The sequence below is a fragment of the Pteronotus mesoamericanus genome, unplaced genomic scaffold (genome assembly GCF_021234165.1).
Source record: "Pteronotus mesoamericanus isolate MK-2021 breed Mesoamerican mustached bat unplaced genomic scaffold, CSHL_Meso_final scaffold_85, whole genome shotgun sequence".
In the NCBI taxonomy this organism is placed as follows: domain Eukaryota; kingdom Metazoa; phylum Chordata; class Mammalia; order Chiroptera; family Mormoopidae; genus Pteronotus; species Pteronotus mesoamericanus.
In genome coordinates this window covers 41,308,005-41,330,108 of record NW_026555329.1, presented here as the reverse complement: position 1 = coordinate 41,330,108, position 22,104 = coordinate 41,308,005, and the positions used below count along the sequence as shown (strand labels likewise).

The window sequence follows — 22,104 nt, the reverse complement described above, 5'->3', positions numbered from 1 at the left end:
CAGGGAACTACTTACAAGTTCCTCTCAACCCCTTGTTTCCAAGGGGCAACAAGAGCCACCCAATGCATGGGGGGGGCTTTTGTGTCCCAAGGCCACATCCAAATGGTTGTTTGTCCTTGCTCCAGGCCCTTAGGAGTAGGCAAGAAAGTATTTCCTTGTTTTCCCATGCCTGGTTTCAGCAAAGCATCCTTAGTCTGTACCTGCAGCTAGATGGGAGCTGCTGTCTGGTGGAGCAAGACTTCCACGGGAGCTGGGCTCCTCTCCACCTTCTCCCATTTAGAGTCTGGAGGACATTTCACAAGCATTTCATCCATCCCCTCAGCGTGGGGGTGGCAGCCGTGGCCCGCAGACCCTGCTTTAAGAGACCATTGTACCGTCCAATCTTCCCGGCAGTTGGGGTGATAGTCCACATGGAACTCCCAGTCAATCTGCAAGTCTCGAGCCCATTGTTGCACCAAGACCCCTGTAAAGGGTGTCCTCTGATCACTTTCAGTGATCAAGGGTCGCTCATAGGCAGTGAATAACCTATCCAGTACAGCGATTACCGCTTTCTGATCTGGGTGCCGTGTGGGATAAGCTGAAAGTCCAGTAGCCATGTCCACACATGTGATCGCATACTTACACCCCTCTGAACTAGGCAGGGGTCTGATTACATCAACCTGCTACTGAGTCATCCATACTCATCCGCACACCACCTGCCCAGTAGTTCCCACAGGCCTCCGGGGAGCTCTCGTGAACAGAAAACACAGGTCTCACAAGCTTCCTGTACCTCCGCTAAGGGGACAGGTAACTCCCAGGTTTGTATAGTAGATCACGTGGTCTTCTGTCCAGCATGTAAGAGGCGATGGTGCAGCCACAGGGTGACGTCTCTTACTGATGGCCAGCAGGCACCGTTTCCAGCCATTGCACCTCAGCTAAAGTGTCAGCCTCATTATTCCCGGGGGAAGTAAGGGGTCCATGTCCAGTCACATGATATACAGTGATTTGTTTCTGGTGGCCTAATTCCCATGGGTCTTGCCACAAGGCCTCTCCCCATAATGGCCTATGCATAACCATCCATTTATTTACATGCCATGTAGAGATCCATAATGTTAGCCTCGAGTACACTGCCCAACTATCTGTGCAAATAGTCAGGGGTGGTGCTTCATTGGCAGCCAAGAGGCACACGACTCACTGTTCAGCCCACTGGCTACTCTGACCTGCTCCAGTATCAAACCAGATTGTGTCTGTTTCTGACTGAATTGCCATAGCAGTCCATACTGCAGGCTGACCCCTGCTGGACTTATCAGTATACAATGCGTCTGAGGGACTAGGTGCCTGGCCTTCATGGAAGGGGCTAGCTTCCATTTTTTTACTACAGGGGAAGGAACAGTAGATTTTTCAACTACATAGGTAACAGGACAAAACATTTCCTGCAACTCAGCCTGTAGGGGGCTAATTGACAGAGCACTCCTTTGTTGCCCCCTACTTAGCCAAGGTGGATGTCTGAGCCATCCCACTGCGAGGCTTGGCCATCCAGTCTTGGACCCACCCTGCAATGGGGTAAATGGTCCTTACTGTAATGGGGGCAGTTCTGTTATAGTCTCCATGGCCAACAGGGCAGCATATACTGCAGCCAGCTGCTTTTCAATCAATGAGTACCGTACCTCTGCTTCCTTCCATAGTTAGGAACAGAAACCCAAGAGTTGATGTAGGTGTTCCAATCGTTGCCACAGACCTCACCCAAAGCCTTCCTGGGTCACATGCACATCTAGCTCACAGGATCTAGCAGAATCTAGAGCATGCAAAGCCTGAGCGCATTTAATGATGCACTTCGCTCCTTGGAATGCTTATTCCAAGGTCAGGGTCCAGTCCCAGCTTGCTCCCTTTTTTACCAAAGAATACAAGGGGAAAACCACTTGAGCAAGGTAGGCACAAACACTCCCCGTTACCCTAGAAGGCCCAAAAATGTTTGGAGCTGCTTCACAGTGGTAGAAGTAGGGTACACCTGAACTTTACCTATCTCCTCATGAGGAATGATTTGTGCCTTACCTGACCAGACAACCCCCAAGAATTTGAAAGATAACCCAAGCCCATGCAGCTTGGCTTCGTTGACTGCCCAGCCCCATGACTTCAGGTGAGACAGCACTTTGGCACTGCTTTATCTAATTCTGTAAGAGAATCACTGGTTAGCAAAATGTCATCAATGCAATGGAAAAGGAGCACTTCTGCTGGCCATGGCCACTTAGCCAGGAATTCTGCCACAAGCCTGTGACAGATGGTTGGGCTGTGCAAGTATCCTTGAGGGAGTAAAAGGTCCTTTGTTGGCCCTCCCATGTGAAGGCAAACTGATCTCGACTCCCTGGAGCAAAGTCAATGGAGAAAAAGCATTTGCTAGATCAGCCATAAAGTCTTCCCAGCTCATTGGTTAATCGGTCCATCAAGTCTGCCACAGAAGGGATGGCTGCATGTATTGGGGGAATGACCTTATGCAGCTCCTGGTAATCTACCGTCATTCTCCATGTGCCATCTGGCTTCCTCAATGGCCACACAAGGAAGTTAAAGGACTGTGAGTGGCCCTAATTATCCCTACCTTTTCCAACCCTCTTATAGTAGCTGTAATCTCCTCATGTTCCCCAGGAAACCAGTATTGCTTTACTGCCATTACCCATCACGAGGGCGGCAACTGAATGGGGGTGATACTCAGCATGTCCCCGCAGAAACGACTTTTACCTCTTCCACTCTCAGGTGAAACTCTCCTGTGGTCGTGTGTAGCCACAGCCCCTGTAGCACATCAATACCCAAGATATACTCAGGAATGGGGGACACATAAACAGTGTATTCACAGCAGGGCAGTCCAGGGAGAGCTGCTCAGCCTTCATCATTACACTTTGCCCCCCTGTCCTCCCCCACCCCTCCCCAGAACCATCAGTAGAGGCCTCAGACCCAGGAACTTCTCAGAGTTCCCAGAGGAGGGAACATTCTACTCCAGTGTCTATGAGACGCAGGACCCGCTGAACATTAGTAGGGGACCAATGGATAGCCAATTTGACATGTGGCCTCGGGTCCCGGCGTGTCCCCTGTAGATGGGGCCCTTGGCCTCTCCCCTATTCAAGTGTCCAAAGGATATCTCCTCCCTCTTTTGGGAGGTTGGCAGAGCCAGGTGGTCCTCCTGCTGGACTGGACGGCCCTCTCGGTTTGCATCCCCAGGCTTCCTACTCACCGTCTTCTTCTTCTGGGGCCACAGAAAACATTGGTCAGCTCTCAGCTATTTCCAGAGCTCTAATAAGTAGGCGTTGAGGTTCTTATCAATCTCAGTTCAATTTACTCCAGTCCCAAAAAGGTTTGACCACGTCTGTGTCCTGGTCACCCACACAGGGGCACTGTTTGACCAATAAACAGGGGAAGTTTACTGTACCATCCACACTCCTTTTTGCTGCCGGCGAGTCTCTACCACCCCCATGTTCGCCACCATTGCGGTGACGTTATTAATGCGCCAGCTGATACATTAAGCCAGTATCGCCAGGAGGATCCAAGTGGGGCAAAAGAGGTGTGTTGCAACACTAGATGCGGCATCCCTGCCCTAAAGCATTTATCATCGGGGCCCTGGGTATTGGGATTGAACGTAGCCTGGGCCATGTCCAACTCCCACAGGATTTGCACTAAATCTGAGTAGGCCTCCATTCGCTCACTGTGTCTGGCACATCTCCTGTAACAGCCCAGACAGTGCGAATAGCCACCGTCACGTATTCCAGCAGAGAATGAGAGCCCGGCCCCTTTCTGTGCCAATGGCTATTCTGCAGCTGTTGTTACAGGGAGGGGTGAATCATGATGGAAGCTAAATTTTCCATCTCATTATCAGTGCACATAATACTGTCCACTCCTAAGTCCCAAAGGAATAAGAGACACGCTGCTAAGGGCTGCCCTGGCTGCTGATGAAACTGATTCGCGAGATCGGCCAGCTCAGTCTGCACAGAGGGGCAGTAAGTTGTGTGCTCAACCATCTGAGCGGGGTCAGTCAGATTCCCCCCAGGCACCATGGGCTGCTGTGACTTTACCTTCTGTAACATTAGTGGCTGGGCCTGCAGGCAACTCAGTTCTGCCTCTCCATGCTCCACCCACACATCTGCTAGCAGCAACCACCAGGGAGGGGGATCACCCAACTCTGCTGGTCAGAGCTCTTTCTGCAGGACACAGATTCTGGACTGCAAGGCTTCCTCCCCTCCTTGGAGTTAGGTAACTTTGCTTCATCACGAAGTGCAGTCTACATTTCAGCTCGCAAAGCTGAAAGAAACACAGCGTACAGCCCCCGTGGCCGCCTGGGCACTCAGCTTCTCTAGGGTGTCCCCGACCTCCTGTAGGGCCTTCTTTACCGTGTCAGGTGCACCACTAACAAAAGGCCAATTCTGAGCGGAGCACATGCTGCCAGGAGACTTGCCACCGAATACCATATACTGGTGACCAGCTACCCTTCCAGGCCCCCCTCTGGGGGTTCCAAGGGCTCCTCCATATTCATACCGTACTCCAACGAATCCTGCTGAGGGCGCCATTTGTTTGGCAGCCTTTCAAGGCCAGACAGGGTCACTCAGGATTTGGGCAGACAGAAGAAAATTTATGGAGCTGTGGGAACGCCTGACATGCCTTTTTTCAAGAGTGGGGTGATGCACACATGCCACAAGTTGCATGTCGTACTGCAGTCCCAACTCCCTTATATACTAACTGCACACCAAGCTTGCAGGGTGCCAAGATATATAACACAACATGATTCTGTGCATGGGGGCCCATGCTCAAGGCTGTGGGAACACAGCTTATCTTAGTTGCCTGGACATCCCTGCACCATATGTCCTTCTTTTTTTTTTTTTTTTTTTGAGGCCCTTTTACTCAAACCTTTGGTTTTCTGATTCTTACTTTTACTTTAAGCAATAGGTACTCTTTATCCGTGCCGCTTTCCCCTCCATCCCAGCATCACATTGCAGCCTGGTGGGATTTCTGTCCTGAAGACAAAGGAGAACTACAATGACATCTTTCCTTTTAACAAATGGATAATTAAACGATATGCCTTTTGGTGGAGAATGGGTTAGTGCCCTCCTCTGCTCCCCACGGAGCTTTGTGGGGGCTTCTGCTCTGCGCTCAACTGCTCCCAGCTGGATCACACACCTCCGGAGGGCAGGAAAGAGCGAGCGGCCATCCAGCTCGGGCAGCTTGTTGCAGGGCATGACACAGAGTAGGGAGCCAATGCATACTTTAAAAGTAAGTGAATAAATATGGTGATGGGCTTCTATGAAAGGGAAGAGAAAACGAGGCCTGTTTATGGGCAGAAGGTTTTGCTCAGAGAGGCCGTCAAGTGGTTACACTGAGCCGTCATAAGCTGAAGGTCCTTAGAAAATAAACAAACAGTAAATACTTAGAAACACAGGCTTCAACCAAATGTTAAAGGCAGCTAATCCACCTTAATAAAACATTTTTGGGAATTTTAAGTTCCATAACTTGATTTTACATTTCAAAATTCAGCCTTAAAAAAAAGTGTGAAATTATTGTGTGTTTGTGAGGATGGGATGGAATAGCTATAATCTTTTTCTACTTTCTCTGCTCATTACAGAGTTACTGCTGCCTTGCTACCTCGAATGGGGACAGGTGGGTGTAATGGAGTTATGAGGGAACAATATGAAGAAAAAACTGAACGTGAGACTAGTGGGGGCGTGTGTCCCGCCGCATTTCGTTTGAGACACAAGGAACCGAGGGTGCGGGTGCCCCGGGAGGCCAGGCCTGGCCGGGCCGCCCCAGGCTCCCCTCCCTGACTGACTGCAGTGGGAGCGGGAACACGACTCCGCCCCCTCTCTGGGCTTCAGGCTTTTCATCCGAAGACAGAGTTTGCGGATAAGATAGTAATTTCCAGCTCTGACAGCATATGATGCCACGTGCAAAACACACATTTTAAAAGCTGATTATGTAATCCCATGAATGGAATTGGGGCGGGGGGGAATGTGAAAGGAATAAACCTGGTGTGACTATAGTTATTCAAGCTGCATAATGGGGGTTCATTTTACTATTCTTTCTACTTTTTAAATTTTTCCATGATCACATTTTAAAGAAATGTTTCAAAAAAGGGAAATGGAAACAGATTGTCTTGTTTCAAATGTAAGATAGGGAAAGCAGGAAGCTTATTTACAAAGAGATTGAACACAGGTGATTAAATAATGATTTTATTATATATAGTGATGTAGTATGAATAGTGGTGGTTTTCCCAATGTGACAGAAGCTGCTAAGCATTTTTAGTTCAGTTTTAAAAAACAGACAATAATAAACTATCAGTAATACTAAAATGTAAATATGTAACAAAAATATGATGAATTAAACTAACACGGCATTTAAGCTCTAGCAAAAGGTGTTGTGTGACTAAATCCACATCCCAATCGCCTCAGCATCAGTTGGGAGAATCGGATGGTTTAAGAAACCAGAGAAGAGGATTTCCTTTCTGCCTTCAGAGGCCTTCTCCTCCTCTGGGGTGTGAGGCCCGTCTTCGTTTTTATCCAGCTTGGAGATGCTTGTAAGAGTGCCTGCGGATCATCTGACAGGGAGGCTGATTTGGCCTCTATTTCCCTTCTAACATTAATCAGCTCCTTTACAATCTTGCAGGTGGAAGCACTGCATGACTTCGAGGCAGCAAATTCTGATGAACTTACCTTACAGAGGGGCGACGTGGTGTTGGTGGTCCCCTCGGATTCGGAGGCTGACCAGGTAAAGGATGAGATTGGAAAGTGTACAGCCTATGTTTGGTTTCCCTGTGGGTCATTTGGGCACAGTGACTTCCTAAATACACATTTCATTTTCTGAGATGCTTCAAGGCAGCTCTGAGAAGGATTTAGGGGCTTATGACCACAGTACATCACACGTTTTAGGTTTGGGATGATAGTGTGTTGTTTGTTTTTTATACAAATAGACGACCATTTCTTATTAGGTATCCGCTTTCTAGGGATGTTGCCTGTGAAACACCAGTCCTCAGGACATGCAGACACTGTCCGTGTGCCCTGCAGCCCCCGTCACAAGTCCCTGCCTGTGGCGGTGTGGAGACTGACAAGGAAAGACCATGAGGGGACGCCTGGGGGATGGAGGTGTTTTATTTCTTGATGGGGTGCGGGTTCCACATGGGCATGCACTTGTCACAACTCAGCTGAACTGTACACTTAACAATCTTTGCATTGCACAGTGTTTAAATTAGATCTCCTCCCTAAAAGATATATACTTTTTAAAAAAAGTCATCTCCAGGGGAATAGAAATCACCTCCAAGCATAGAGATCTGATGCTAAGGAGCTGAGAACTCCCTTTTGCTCTTCTTCATAAGAGTTGTGAAGCCCTGAAGTGGCATGAAAAATTTGTAGATGTGTCTATGAACATGTTTTTTGGAGAGAAGAGCTCTAACTTCTATAAAGCTATCAAAGAAATGTATGAGCCTTCCTCCACATAATAAAGTCACATATTTGAGGTTAAGGCTTGCATGTCCCTTCTTTGGATCTTTCTCATGATAATACACTTACCCAGAGAGGTCAGGTGCTGGGTCAAGCAAATGAGAGTCTCTACCACAGTAAAATTAAATCACTAATTAATAATAATAATATCTTTAAGAGCCCCAAATATTTAAAAATTAAAAAATATGTTTCTAAACAATCTATGCTCAAAGAAATCAGTGCAAGTTAAAAAAATTTCATAGTGATCATTAATTTCTAAGTTTTCAGCCTAAGAAGATAAAAAGAGATCAAATTAAGTACAAAGTACATAGATGGAAAAATAACAAAATGAATTCACAGATGGATGTAATAAAAAGACACACAGTAGAAAATATTAATAAAGCCAAATGTTCTTTGAAGAGATTAATAAAATTGTTAAAATTCTAGAGATATTCTTCAAACAAACAAACAAAAGAAGACAAAGCACAAATTACCAAGATCTGGCAAAAGTGTCTGATTATCTCAGAAACCCCATTCTAAACTTATAAAATATATGTAAAATATAATATAAACTTATAAAATATATCACAAAAGAAACTTACATTTTTTGCATTAATCATAAGTTTTCTTTTAAAGAAATGAAGAAAAAAAGACATTTCCCTTTCCAGTGTGGCTCAGTTGGTTGGAGCTTCGTCCCATAGACTGAAGAGTTGCGGGTTCAATTCCCAGCCAGGGCACACACACAAGTGTAGGTTAGAGCCCCAGTCAGGGTGCATATGAGAGAATCATTGTTTCTCTCTTACATCTCTCTCTCACTCTCTCTGTTTCTCGCTCTCTATCAGTTCCTCTCTCTATCTTTCACCCCTCCTTCCTCCCTCCCTCTCTCTCTGAAAGCAAAGAAAAAAAAAGAAAAAAAAAGAAAAAAAAAACAAAAAACCTTCCTTGAGTGAGAATAAAACAAAAAAACAAAAAGGCCTCTACCAATTCCTATAGTGTTGAATTGCTGACAACTCCTCTCAGCTGTTCTTTATCTGAAAATTTTATTCATGTTTGTTTTTAAATATCTTTTCTCTAAAGAAAAAATTCTGAGTTAACTTTTTTCCTTCCACTTTTTAAAAATATCATTCCATTGTTTTCCAGTCTCTGTTGTTTATATGACAGCAAATACTGTGACTTATGCCCTGACTGATTTTAAACACTTGTCTGTATCATGTTTCATCATTCCAAAAATAATGTGCTAAGTTCTTATTTTTTTCATAGTTCTCATGCTTGAGGTTCACTGTGTTCCTTAGATTTGTATCCTAATATTTTCCACTATATTTGAAAGACTTTCAGCTGTTATTTCTTAATTTTTTTCTTTCTCCTCTTTTTTTCTGTCCACAGTTCTACATATGTTAGTCTTTTAGACAAGACCATTCTCTTTTGTTCAAAATTTATTTCTCTCTGATACTGTGGTTGGATAATTACTATTGACCTGTCTTTTAAATACAGTGGCCCTATCTTCTGCCTATGAATTTGTTGTAAAACTTATCCTGTGACTTTTTTACTTAGGATATTGTCTACATAGTTCTATAATTTTCATGTTGTTCTTTTATATAGTTTTCATTTCCTTTCTGAGATTTGTCATCTATTCTTATTATTACCATGTTTTAATTTCAGTACATGAACATATTTATAACTGCTTTAAATTTCTTGCTGCTAATTCCAAAATGTGGGCCCATCCCAGGACACATTTTTATTAATTGCCTTTTATCAGTTGGTAACATTTACCTGTTTTTTCTCACCTCTAGAATTTATTTTCATTGGTACTGGACGCAGTAATACACTATAAGATCTGGATTCTGTTTTCTATCTGTGAAGATTATTTTTTCCAGTAGGCATTCAGAATACTCGTTATTTACCTTGAATTCATGGAAGTTTACTTTATATTTTGTTTGCCTGGGTCTGTGTGTTTCAATGTTGCCTTACTCTTAGGATAAATTCCCAGTCCTGCGCCATTGTTGCTACCTCTTAGACATGCCCCACCTGGGATCTCAGTAGAAATCCTGACAGGTTTATCAAGCCCCCTAACTTGATGAGATTTGAACTCTAAGCTCCACCTCCCCGCCACTGGCTTGAATCTCTACCCATCTTTTCCCTCCTTCCTGTTTTCCCCAGGCTCTGGGAGGCGGGGTACCCCTGATGCATTCACAGGTGGGGGCAGCTCAGGATTTCAGGGAGGCTTCTCTGCCTCTTTGGGGAACTTTCTCCACAGCTCTCTCCTTTTCAAGCTATGCCCCATAAAAGTGCCACTGCTCTGGCAGCCCTCAGCTCTCTCCTCGGAATGCCCTGCACCACACAGACTGAGGAGCATCCTCAGGGGGAGGCGGTGCCAGCACAGATCTCAGCCGGGTAGCTCCTGCTATCCAGCATTAAATAGTCTCCAGCTTCTATCTGCTCTTGCTTACTCTCAGTGCCTTCAAATAGTTGTTATGCGTGTGCAACCCCTTTATTTATAGCCACTGCATTTTATAAGCTTATATTTTATATTCTACGTTTTATAACAAATAATTATTTCTATATATTAATAGTTGAATATATCTATACATATGTATTTTAGGTATATACAAATGTTCCCAATAGTTATTTTAACGTTATAGTTGCTTGAGGAATAAGCATTTGTCTGATAGAAGCTATTTTATCGTTACCAAAACTGGAAATTCTTAGTCTACCACATACTTGATTTTTAAAAATTTTTTATTGTTCTTCAACTACAGTTGTCCCCATTTTCCCACCACCACTCTTCCCTACCCACCTACCTCCACCTCCCACCTTCAATCCTACCCTCGCTATGGTTCTGTCAGTGGGTCATTTTTACATGTTCCTTGACAACCCTTACCCTTCTGGCCTTAATTATGCGCCTCCCCCCTCTCCTCTTGTTACTGTCAGTTTGTTTTTTATTTCCATCTCTGGTTCTATATTACTCAATTGTTTGTTTTGTTGATTAGGTTCTACTTATAGGTGAGATCATATGGTATTTGCCTTTCACCACCTGGCTTATTTGACTTAACATAACGCTATCCAGTTCCATCCATGCTGTCAAGAAGGGTAGGAGTTCCTTCTTTCTTTCTGCTGTGTAGTATCCCATTGTGTAAATGTACCAGTTTTTGATCCACTCATTTACTGATGGGCACTTCGGCTGCTTCCAGTACTTGGCTATTGTAAATTGTGCTGCTATGAACATTGGGGTGCATAGGTTCTTTTGAGTTGGTGTTTTGGGATTCTTAAGGTATAATCCTAGCAGTGGAATTGCAAGCCATTAACCAGACTCATCAAGAAAAAAAGGGAGAGGACCCAAATAAATAAATCAGAAATGAAAGAGGAGAGATTACAACTGATACCACAGAAATACAAAGATTTTAAGACATTACTACGAACAACTATATGACAAGAAATTTGAAAACCTGGGTGAAATGGACAAGTCTCTAGAAAAATATAGTCTTCCAAAACTGAATTAAGAAGCAGAAGGCTTGAACGGACCGATAACACCTGGCAAAATTGAAGAATAATCAAAAAACTCCCAGCGCACAAAAGCCCTGGACTGGATGGTTTCACAGAGAATTTTACAAAACATTTAAGGAAGAGCTAGCCCCTATCCTTCTCAGACTACTCCAAAATATCAAAGAAGAGGAAAGACTCCCAAACTCTTTATGAGGTCAGCTTCATCTTAATCCCAAATCCGGATAAGACACAACAAAGAAAGAAAACTACAGGCAATATCGCTAATGAACTTAGACACTAAAATCAACAAAATATTGGCAAACCACATCCAGCAATTCATTAAAAAGATCATCCACCATGATCAAGTGGGATTCATCGCGGGGATGAAAGGATGGTACAATATTTGCAAGTCAATAAGTGTAATACATCACATAAACAAAGAGAAAGACAAAAATCACATGATCATATCAATGGATGCAGAAAAAGCATTTGATAAGGTACAGTCCCTATTTATGATAAAAACACTCAGCAAAGTGGGAGTAGAAGGAGCACACCTTAGCATAATAAAGGCCATATATGAGACACTTACAGCCAAAATCATATTCAAAGGCAAAAACTAAAAGCTTTCCTAGTAAGATCAAGAATAAGACAAGGGTGTCCACTTTCTCCACTTCTAGTCTACTGCATATTTTAAACAGTTAAAATTTAATTTTATATTTTCCACAGCTGAAGATTGATATTGGCTAATAATATTCTTCACTTTACTGTATAAATTGTATCTCAGGATATACATGTTGAAATACATCTTGATTGTAGGTTTGTACGAGTTCTTCATTTTTTATTGAAACAATTTTAAAATGCATGACTATACTTGACACCATGAGATTTTTTCACTCATAGTAAATAAAGTCAAATATAAAACATAGACACTTATGGGAGAAATGTGGCCTTTTCTAGCCTTAATAGAGTTTTAGAAAATACTTTGTATCATAGAAATGAACATTTGAAACCTATACTATCTTATTAACCAATGTTACCTCAATAAATTTAATTGAAAAAATAAGAAATATTTAGTTGTCACACTTTACATATAACTTTGTCCTTCACATGTATAATATATTTCAAGAGTATAATTTTTGTCATCAGCTAGGATATTATTAGTTATTTTATTGCCATCTTTTTCTCACTGTTTTTTTTCTGCCTTCAAAAATTGTCCTGTCTAAATTCTTATATTTTTGTGTATATAACAGCATCAATTTATAGTCTCAGATTGTATCACAAGGGAATGTGCTCAGCTTCTTTATTTAATTTTTGAGTCCTCATTTTATTGGATATACTTGAACTGTATCAGGACTTGGTTGGGATTAAACCTGGCCATCCCTCATCTGAAGAGGGATCTCTTCAGGGTATTAGTTAACATAATAAAGAGTCCTTGCCCACTAGTTTTGCCTCATACCATCTGTATGTTTCAAATTGCTCCTTTCTGTCAGCTCTTCCCATTGAGGCTCTGCTTATCTTCCCCAGGCCAAGGGCAGACGGCAGCCTCCGTTTCTGTTTTACATATAATCAATCCCAATGGTGTATGACCGCACATGGATGGGTTCTTTAACCTTTCTTTGACTAAGTGTCTGCATTTCCCTGGTGGCCCATCTACAAGACAGACAAATGTTTATAAGGAATAATTTATAAAGAACATACAAATGTTTCCAACACGGCCATCATGACAAAAAACTGCTTTGTACCATGTAAACTTGAAAAATTAGATATTATAACAGCAACAACAAACACATCAGAATTATCAGGTAACATAGGTAGCTGTTATTATTTGATAAGCCTTGTCAGTTGTGGTATATTTGGGTTACATGATGTGAGCTGGGGGAAAGAACAACAACATCCAGGATGAAATACTAGACCTTCTGTAGCTTTGTCCGCACTTTATTCTAACCCAGGGATCCTCAAGCCTTTTCACCCCATGACCCACAGGACAGGAAGTGCTCCTGTGCATGGCATCCTTTCACCTGGTGTTCCTGTCTTTGTACTGGCTATAATTCTAATCCTTTTCTTTTTCTTAACAGCTCATCTCAATTAACTGTTCTTTATATAAATTGTAGTATCAATATTAACCTTCAAGTAGCTTTCCCATTGAAATAGCACAGCAATTTACATGCAATGTAAGGTCTCAGTGCAGAACCACAACACTGATTACACAAATTATTTTGCCAATTGTTGTCAGGGCAGGCTTTTCAGCAGTTGGACCTTGAAAGCTTGTCTGTGTCTTGCAGGATGCGGGCTGGCTGGCAGGAGTGAAGGAATCAGACTGGCTCCAGTATAGAGACCTCGCCACCTACAAAAGGCCTCTTTCCAGAGAACTTCTTCCAGTGCCTGGTTTAGGGCCAAAAGTGTTGTGGAAAGAGCCTGGTTAGGGGGGTTTTAAACCCTCAGGAAAACCTGCAGAATTCACTTCTGCTATTACACTCTTAATGATTTGTACCCTGATGCCAGACAAAGCTTGGAAGACTATATCAATGGAGTGCATGTGCATAAAAGTATAAGAAAAAGAAGTAAATAAGAGAAAGTCCTCAGGGTTTCCCATGTTCAGTAAGAGAGGGTTTGTTTGTGCTTTTTCCAAGCTGTGGAGACTCTTGTATTTGATCCCCTCCCAGCAATTCTAAAGTAGTTTTCTCCAGACCAGACCTTAATTTCTCTGCACCAAGCGTGTAGTATTGAGTAGTCTCTCAATACCACCCTGCAGAAGATGTGATGAATTATCCTGTAATACAAGATTATTTTACTCCCCAGTGCAGGTGTGAACACATGTTCACAATCTCTCCCTCCCCCTTTCAAGTTTACTGTGTTCAAAAGTAAACTCCTACAGAAGTTTTCAATGTTCTCTTACAATCTTCCAACACATCTCTCTCTCTCCACATATATGCATACATGTATATATGCACAGTCACACGAGCTAGTTCCCATCACTCCTGGATCTGTATGTATGCACAAAACAATATATACATAGTTTCTTCCCTTTCCATTGTAGCTGTTTGCCTCTCAAATGTCATTGATACATGCATTGCTCTTATTCTGCCTGGCATTACAGTTGTAGTTTTGCCTCAAAACCAGCCAGCCATAACATTGCCAAAATAGTTGACAGTATCTGTGTTTGCAATGTGCATTTGTCAGGGTGTGATGACAAATGACATGTCAGAGCTGATGTCTTTTTGGAGAAAGAAGATCCTGATGCTCTAGCTGTCTGGGTGCAGCCAGTTGGGATGAGCAGCAGATCACTGAACTTCTTCCTATGGGAGATTGGCTAGATGGGGGGTGTACAAACCCATCCCAAAAGAACACTTAAGAAGAGCTCCTTATATTTAGGCAACTCATCTTCACAGATTGTCCCAAAATAATACAGGTGATATGTGCTGTATCCATAAGTCATCTATAACAATAATATTTCAGTGTTTCTCATTCCAAATAAACCTTTGATCAGTTCCAGCAATTACCCCAGTTCCCTCTGATTGAGTCACTTGTTCTGGAAACATGTTCTCAGTCGCATGCACTACTTGAAACAGTTTATGTTGGAGTTGTTATTCATGCAGAAACCTGTGTATTCCTCTTGGTTTGGTTTCACAATTCCCCTCTCTTACAACAGTCCCTTCATTCCAGTGATTGCCGGTCACTCGGAGGTCCCCGCTGCCCAACAATCACTGCAGCACAAATAACAGCTATGGGTGAAGGCCCCACAGAGGAGCCAGCTCTGGCCCGACTCTGTGCCATCATGGAAAGTCTGACGACCATAATCAGCAATTTCTTCTCAGACCAGCCTCATTTTTTCGGTCACTTTTCTTTTTCACATTCTTATGCTTATAGGTTCATAAAAAGAAAAATATATCAGATAGAATAGTCATATGGACCATTGTTTACAGAAGAGGATTCTTAAAGCAAAAACCTTTCATTTCATTTTAGACTCTTTTCTGCCTATTAATTCTATATGCAATGAAGCTGATCAAGAATTCATGTTAGTTGACTTTTAATTTTGGTTTGTATTTCTGATTGATGGTTTCAGTTATCCTGGTGGATTACTGACTTTGAAGTTCAAGTGTTAATAGGGAAACACCAATTATTGACCCAAGATTTTTCAAGGGTCAATTTATAATGAGGCTGGATCATCATGAATGCTAGCCTAGTGTCATAACTGACAGTTCAGCAAATAATGTGCAGCATTGTAGTATTTAGAGTAGAATTCATATTAGTCATGGAGAGTATTAATCAAGCAGAGAGATTGGAAATTAAGTCTGAAAAAGTAGCTCTTAAATAAATGCACCTGATGTTCAACAAGCTCATTGTCACATATGAGCAGCTCCTCCACAATTCCTCTCACACTCTTCCTGCAGCGGCTCCCAGAGTGTGCAGCTGGGCAGGGTGTGGCTCCTTCCAAAACTGTAGCCCACACATGTGACATTCCTGGAGGAATTTAACAAGTCCTTCCAAAATGGCATGCTTTTAATTAGCTACTTTTTCCTAGTATATAGTCTCTGAAAAAAATTTTAACCCCAAATAAATGTAATAAGATTATTTGTTTCAGGAATTTTCAAGATCCTATATTTTCCAAAACAGTGAAAATTAAGAGGAGGAGGGGGAGGAGGAGGGGATAGTAGCATTCTCCAGAAATGTCTATAGATAAGGAATGAACCCATTTTTCCATTTCAGTGAATTTTCTAAGCGACCTGTGAGTAGTTAGTTTTACACACTGTGCACACTAAGTTGAGGGATCCTTCCATTTTCCTTTCTCAGTCTAATTCAAGTTCTCGGGCCACACTTCTGTTACTGGCAGTCGGTCTGGACCACTGGGTGTGGAATGAGGGCAGGGAACAGGAGGGACAGCAGGGGAGACAGAGCTAGGCCTTGGGAACGGGACCTGGAAGCAGCTTGTATACCCAGCCACACTTCTCAGGGACAGAGGTCGGTGGTTCGAGGACAGAGGGTGTGGCGTGCAGCCAGGAATGCCTTCATCAACCACCCAGGGCCATTGCAAGGATGTTGATTTTTGCAGCACCAGGCTTCACTTCTATTGGACTATGAGGCCATATTGCCTGAGTAATCAAGCAGGTGCCTTGTGGATGTTCTATCACCAGTGCGGAAGTCCTGCTCCTGGCTGTGCTTCATTATCCACATTACAAACACCTGCCTTGAGTTCCTCCCTCACAGTAGCATGAGACCCTGCCACCTGATCTAGGAGCCGTCCTCATCCTGCCAGGGAAGACCAGGTGGTCCGTCTTGTCTCCCTGATCTCCCACTCCCTCTTCTCCAACTGGCCTGTGCTCCTTAAAGCATCTGCTATACACTGATGTCTAAATGTTACCACTCTCACTTTTTTCCCCAGCTCCCCTCCCTGCACACACTGATGATGAGTATCTGTTGTACGTCCTATCACGTCCCTGCGCCTCCGCTTAGCTTTTCAAACCCGCCGTGCTTTCACCAACATCCTTCTACATCCTTCAGATGAGCCTCCGAGTCCCCTCACTGTTCCGTCCTGCCCTCCGACCGCCCCCAACACTCTGCTGGTTCTGTTACAGCCTCCTCCTCCAGGAGCGCCCGCCCCTCCCTGTTTGCTACTGCAACGCCCCCTCCCTCGGGGCACAGCTCGGGTCCCACCCCCTGAACAAAGCCTCCTCCAATTCACTCCTCTGCCTGCACCCATTTAGTATAATCAGGACACCATTTAGCCCTTCCTTCCCCATTAACTGATAAACTCTCTATCAACCTTTTTGTGCATTCTGGATCTACTCTAGGGACCTCAATACAAGTGCATGAAGCAAAAGAACAAGAGACTGTGTGACCAGCTCTTCAAAAATATCTGGAAATTCCAATCCTAGGATCAGAATGGACTGAAATCTGAAATTAAATAAAAAGAAAATATAGATTACTTTTGTGTCATGGAAGTGAGAAAAGTCTCAAGTCTCCAAAGTATGCAAAGTATTGTAAGGGGGCACATCCAGGGGTCCCCCAAAAGGTATTTGTAACAGGGTCCGGAGATTCGAGTGTCCAAGAAAAATATATTCTCCCCACCGCAAGGCGGGCAGCCATGGGGGATGGGAGCCTTGAGCAGGGCCATTGAGTGTCATTTTGCATGTCAATAACAGGATAGCTTCATTCTTCATATGCAAAGAGGGTTATTTTGCATATCACCAAGGCTAATCAGGAAGGTTTGAAAGACAATGTAGAATGTGACTGGGAGAGGAAGGAAGAGAGACAGGGGCCTGCAGGAGAGACAAAGGGACACAGACTCTGGGGAACAGTGTGAAGACTATGCGGGAAGAAAGAGGAGAGAAAGGACTCTTCCTAGTGGGCCATGAGTAGGTGCCACATGGTTATGGATTAAGAGCTGGAGATCGCAGCAACACAGCGGATGATGCTGAGAACTGCGAGAGGCCTGCCTAGCCGAGCCCCAGACTTCTGTTCTTTTTCTTCTGAAGGACGGTACCCCAGACAGGCCTGACTGGCCTAACTGGGCCAGGCGGGGAAAGGCAGGACTGTGGGTGTGCTGGTGATTGTTTTAAAAGAATTTTGAGGTTTAAGGGCGACATTTAGCCATTAATCAAACCTGTATAACTTTTGAATAAATAGTTCCTTTCCTTTTCACCAAACTCTGCCATTCAGAGCCATAATTCTAAGGGCGGTGGGCAAAGGACCTACAACTGAGGGACCCTGGGGACGGGGGAGCTGTTACTGTTTCGGTAATAGCATCTGGGCAACACCCCCTCCCCACGGGTTCATTTGTTTGGTAACAGTTTATGGCAAAAAAGTTTGACTACAGTACATGTTACTTTAGACAATGTTAGTAGACAGATGATAGATTTGCTGAGGATATTTGCATAACAGCCAAAATTCACAAAGGATGACTGTCTAGCAAACATAAAAAAATACATTCAAGTCAACAAGAAACTAATAACAATAATAATTACTATAACCTTAATATAATTTTAATAATTCAATCATGTTTCTACATCTACAATATTAATAAATTACTGTTTATAGTTAATATAATAACTAACCTTTGTTGCATGTCCATTAGTTCGCACTGCCAGTAAACGGCAGGGCCAGGCACTCCCCGGGCAGCCTGGCTCTTACGTACGCCTTAACCTTCTGCTTTTCAGTCTTCTTTCTCTTCCTAAAGGGCATGAAAAAGCAAGTCTCTGGAGGGGGCACTTTAATGGATCCCAGGTGTGTAAAGAGACCCCCAGCTTTCTAATAATCTGACCAGCACCAATAATCTCAGAGGACATTGGGATGCTGCTCTGTGGCCACCAGGTCACTAAAAATTAAAGTTGGATAACATTGCCTTGGCATTATTTAGTAAAAATGTGTGTGTATTTCCTGTGATCAGCAAGCCTGGGGATTGAATGCTTACTGGGCTGAGGAGACCCACTTAGGTGTCCACCTCAGCCCAGGTGGTGACAACTAGGACCCGGAAGCAGTTGAGGTGTCCTTACTAGGAAATGGGTGAAAAAACAGAGTGGATGCAAGTGGAACAATGAACACAGACAGGAGGAGTGAACTGGGTGTGCAGACATGGATAGACAAGGATGGTATCTATTTATATAAACCTCAAAACACATGAGTCACAAATACGCTATAGTTGCCAGAGAGATGTAGGCTCGAAGGACATACATCAAACACAGTAGACTGAACATCCCATAGGGAGAGTAGAATGAGGAATGAAGGGAGAAAAAGAATAACAAACAACAAATATATAAAACTATACAACATGACTGGCACAGATTAATGATGATAGTGTAGCACGCGCTGAGAAATACAACAGAAAAAATACCAGAACTAGGATTTTTTTAAAAAGCAGAAAACAAAACAAAATATATACCATGGAGACACTGAGAGAGTGGTAATTTTGGTGTAACCTCTTGAAATCTCTAATCTAAGCTTTGAGACTTTTTCATAATCTTTCAAAGTCAGATAGTCATTTCAACTAATCAAGATAAAGATAACTCAAGGGAATTTATTTATTTTTTTAGTGGTTGTGGAAAATGCCACATTTTCCTTCTTCAGGGAAAACCGAGGTACGCTGGCTGCCAACTGACATCTGACTGGTTCTGGCCATTTGCACTGGTCTTGGGGTGGCCCACATCTTCCAGACAGTGTTCTGCAAACAAACCTGGAATGAGGGTGCATTTAAGAGCACTGAACTCAGACATCCATACAAGCCCTTGGGAGCTTAGTGATATGAGAATGAAAGGAGGCATGAGAATCTAGTTAGCCAAGATATTTTCCAAACCATAAACAACTACCACGTCCTCCAGAGACAGGCATATTCAGTATGGTGTTGACAATCCTTTTGATTTTTAAAAACCATGATACATGGGAACACTCCAAAGTTGAAAAAAAAAAGTAAATCCTGAATCATAGTAGGGTGGTGCAGATGGATCACAAACTCCAAATATCCCTAAGAGAATTCTACTTTATATATACATATTGATTTACTAGAAGTGTTCTCTATAGTTTCTAGACAGGACCAGAACCAATGACCTGTAAGAATGAACACAACTGAGCCTTTTGGATCTACTGGAGTTGTATGCAATGCATGTGCGTGTGTGTGTGCACATGGGCTCCCTCCAAGGCTGTGTTCACATCCTTCTTGGCAATAAGAGCCTTGTGTAGTGGTTAAGCTGGGTAACAGACCAGCAGGCTAGGTGAACACATTAATGCCCAAGAACCAACCCAGATTAGAATTTTTCTAGACCAGTATCAAGTCAAGAGGACACAAGCAAACTGCAATTGTTGGATCAAAATAAAAATGATAAGCTTCGATTTTTAATTCCAATACACCTGTTATTTCAATATCTAGAATATCTGTTTAATTCAGAATCACAAATCACTAGAACCGAAAGGGACTAAAATTATCACCCAATTCCTCATTTGAAGCTGGTGAAATGGGGGCCTTGCAAGGAGGAATTGGTTATACCACTACCAATCACATGAAGAAGGAAATTGGTAAAACATGGTTCCTACTTTGCGTTTCAGAGTACTTTCATTCATTCTGCTGAGTCTATGCTGCTAATAGACACAAATTACAGGGGCTCCAATACTGAGCAATGTAACATGTATGACACATACCTCCAGTGGCCAGGAGGGGATGCTAGAAGTTTGTGTAAATAAGTAAATGCACTCAAAATAGTGCACCTTTTAAGCAGGACACATGGAATTGAAAACAGGAAGTATAACATCATCACATTTTACATTGAAATGCAACAAACCAATGAGTACAGAAATTAATCCCTGAATCACAAACAGCCAAACAGTTTTCTCAGGGCAGAGGTTCGGGAGACTCAGTGTGATTCACATTCTCGGTGTGCTCTTTATTAGCTAGGCAATCTCAGTAAGTCACTTAACCTACCCAAGGCTGTATTTCACCTGCAAACGGGGAGTGAGTAACAACTACTTCATGTTAGCAAGAGAAGAAATATGTACAATGTTTGACCTTCACTAAAGGGTACAGGTTATCACATAATGGATCAGTGACTTCTGTTGTGACCTTTAAAAATTAGTGTTTTACAGAAGGCAATAAACTATTTTCAAATGTGCTAGAAGAAATTTCTACTCCCTCTGATGTTCACTTCATTAAATGAATGAGTCCTCTTTAAACTATCGTATGCTCTATGCTTCCTGGCATGTGAATTTCTGCAATAATTCTGGAATTGCCATCATGGTCCATTATACTTTATAGTCTAAAAAGAACTTCTATATCTATTGAATTGGTTTTAGAATTTACTAGACCTGGGTTTGAATCTATTACTTATCTATCACTATTACTTCTCTATCACTTTCTACATCATCTATATTTTGGTATCAAGAAAGACCTGGTCAAGCCATGCAGTTCCTGCTGCACATTTCATCTGACAACACTGTAAAAATGGAATCAGGCACTGCATTGGGCAAATATGAGGTAGACAAGATATCCAAAACTTCTATATCTACCCACAGCATTCACAATGTAGAGAAACAAGACTTGGCCACCTACTGTTGTGCCTTGTGGGGGGTGCACAGCAGCAGATATTAGAGTTACCTCATTCAACAAATGCTCCTTGGTTCTTCATTCACTATTATGAACTGGAAAACCACAGTTCCCCACCACACGTTTCATACAGTTTTCTAGACACATTTTCATATGGATAATCTATGTAGAGTTTCCAAATTCTTGTTTTTCATAGAGTAAACAGCATAAATATGTACAAATGACCAGCCTCATTTTTCTGAGATCTAATCTCTCTCCAGTAGGATCATCCTGGCACCCATGTTTGTTCTTCTGTCCCCACCAAGACCCACTCTCCACGGTTCTCCACCCTTCTGTGGGTGCCTGGAGGCCAACCCCTACAGATTACACAAGTGAGCATCTTTGTTCTCTGATTTCATAAAATTTTGGCCAATGGAATTTGAATTTCAAAGGAATCACGCAAAGAAATCATGACTGTTCACCTGACAAAAGAATTCCTATCTTGTACCTTAGCGTTTTCAAGCCTGCAGATCCAGGGTCTTGGGGAAAAAAGAAGCCAATTCCTCCCATGGGTTAATTGGTAAAGAAGAGAATGGCCTCTTCCACCTGTGCCTCTTGGTTCCTGGACATAAGCCTCTGGCTATGGGTAGATAATACTATTTATTGACCAGCTGTCCCCAAGGAAGCCATAACTTCAGTCCCCTCCCACTTCCCAGTCTCCTTAACTGCTTCCGAACCACAACCAGAGGAAAAGGAAGACTATTACCACAGCCCACAACGGTTCAATTCACAAGGCATGAGAGAAGGAAAAGGGTGGCAGAGGGTCTATCTGGAGGAGCAAAAAGAAGGAATCAAGTGGTCACATAAGTGGATTGTATTTGCCCTCAAGAGCATAACAAGTTGGAAAGTAAGAAGAAAATATTATCTAGTTTGTTTCATTTCACTTTCCACAATCCCAACAAGAGCCCATCTCTAACAGAACATGATGTGTTGCTGTTCCTTCAGTAACAAAACGGCAAGTGAAACAGTGTTGAGAGATTATCATTAAATTTCATGTTTTTCTAGTGATGAACTTAATAATAAAGTGCATGTAGATTATCTGTAATGCTCTTGTTCTTGGGTTAAATGATGGATTCATAGGTATTTGTTGACATATTAAATAAATTATCAACACATAAATAGAATAAAATAAATAAT

General features: G+C 42.6%; 1 protein-coding gene across 1 annotated transcript in view; it reads left to right on the top strand.

The window, feature by feature from the left end:
* Window positions 1–13,295, top strand: part of LOC129063173 (amphiphysin-like) — a 34,684-nt gene extending 21,389 nt beyond the window's left edge. Inside the window, 3 exon segments of the mRNA XM_054564199.1 lie at window positions 6,616–6,717; window positions 13,187–13,252; window positions 13,254–13,295. Of these exon segments, the coding sequence (XP_054420174.1) occupies window positions 6,616–6,717; window positions 13,187–13,252; window positions 13,254–13,295 (210 nt within the window).
* Window positions 13,296–22,104: the final 8,809 nt, after the last annotated feature.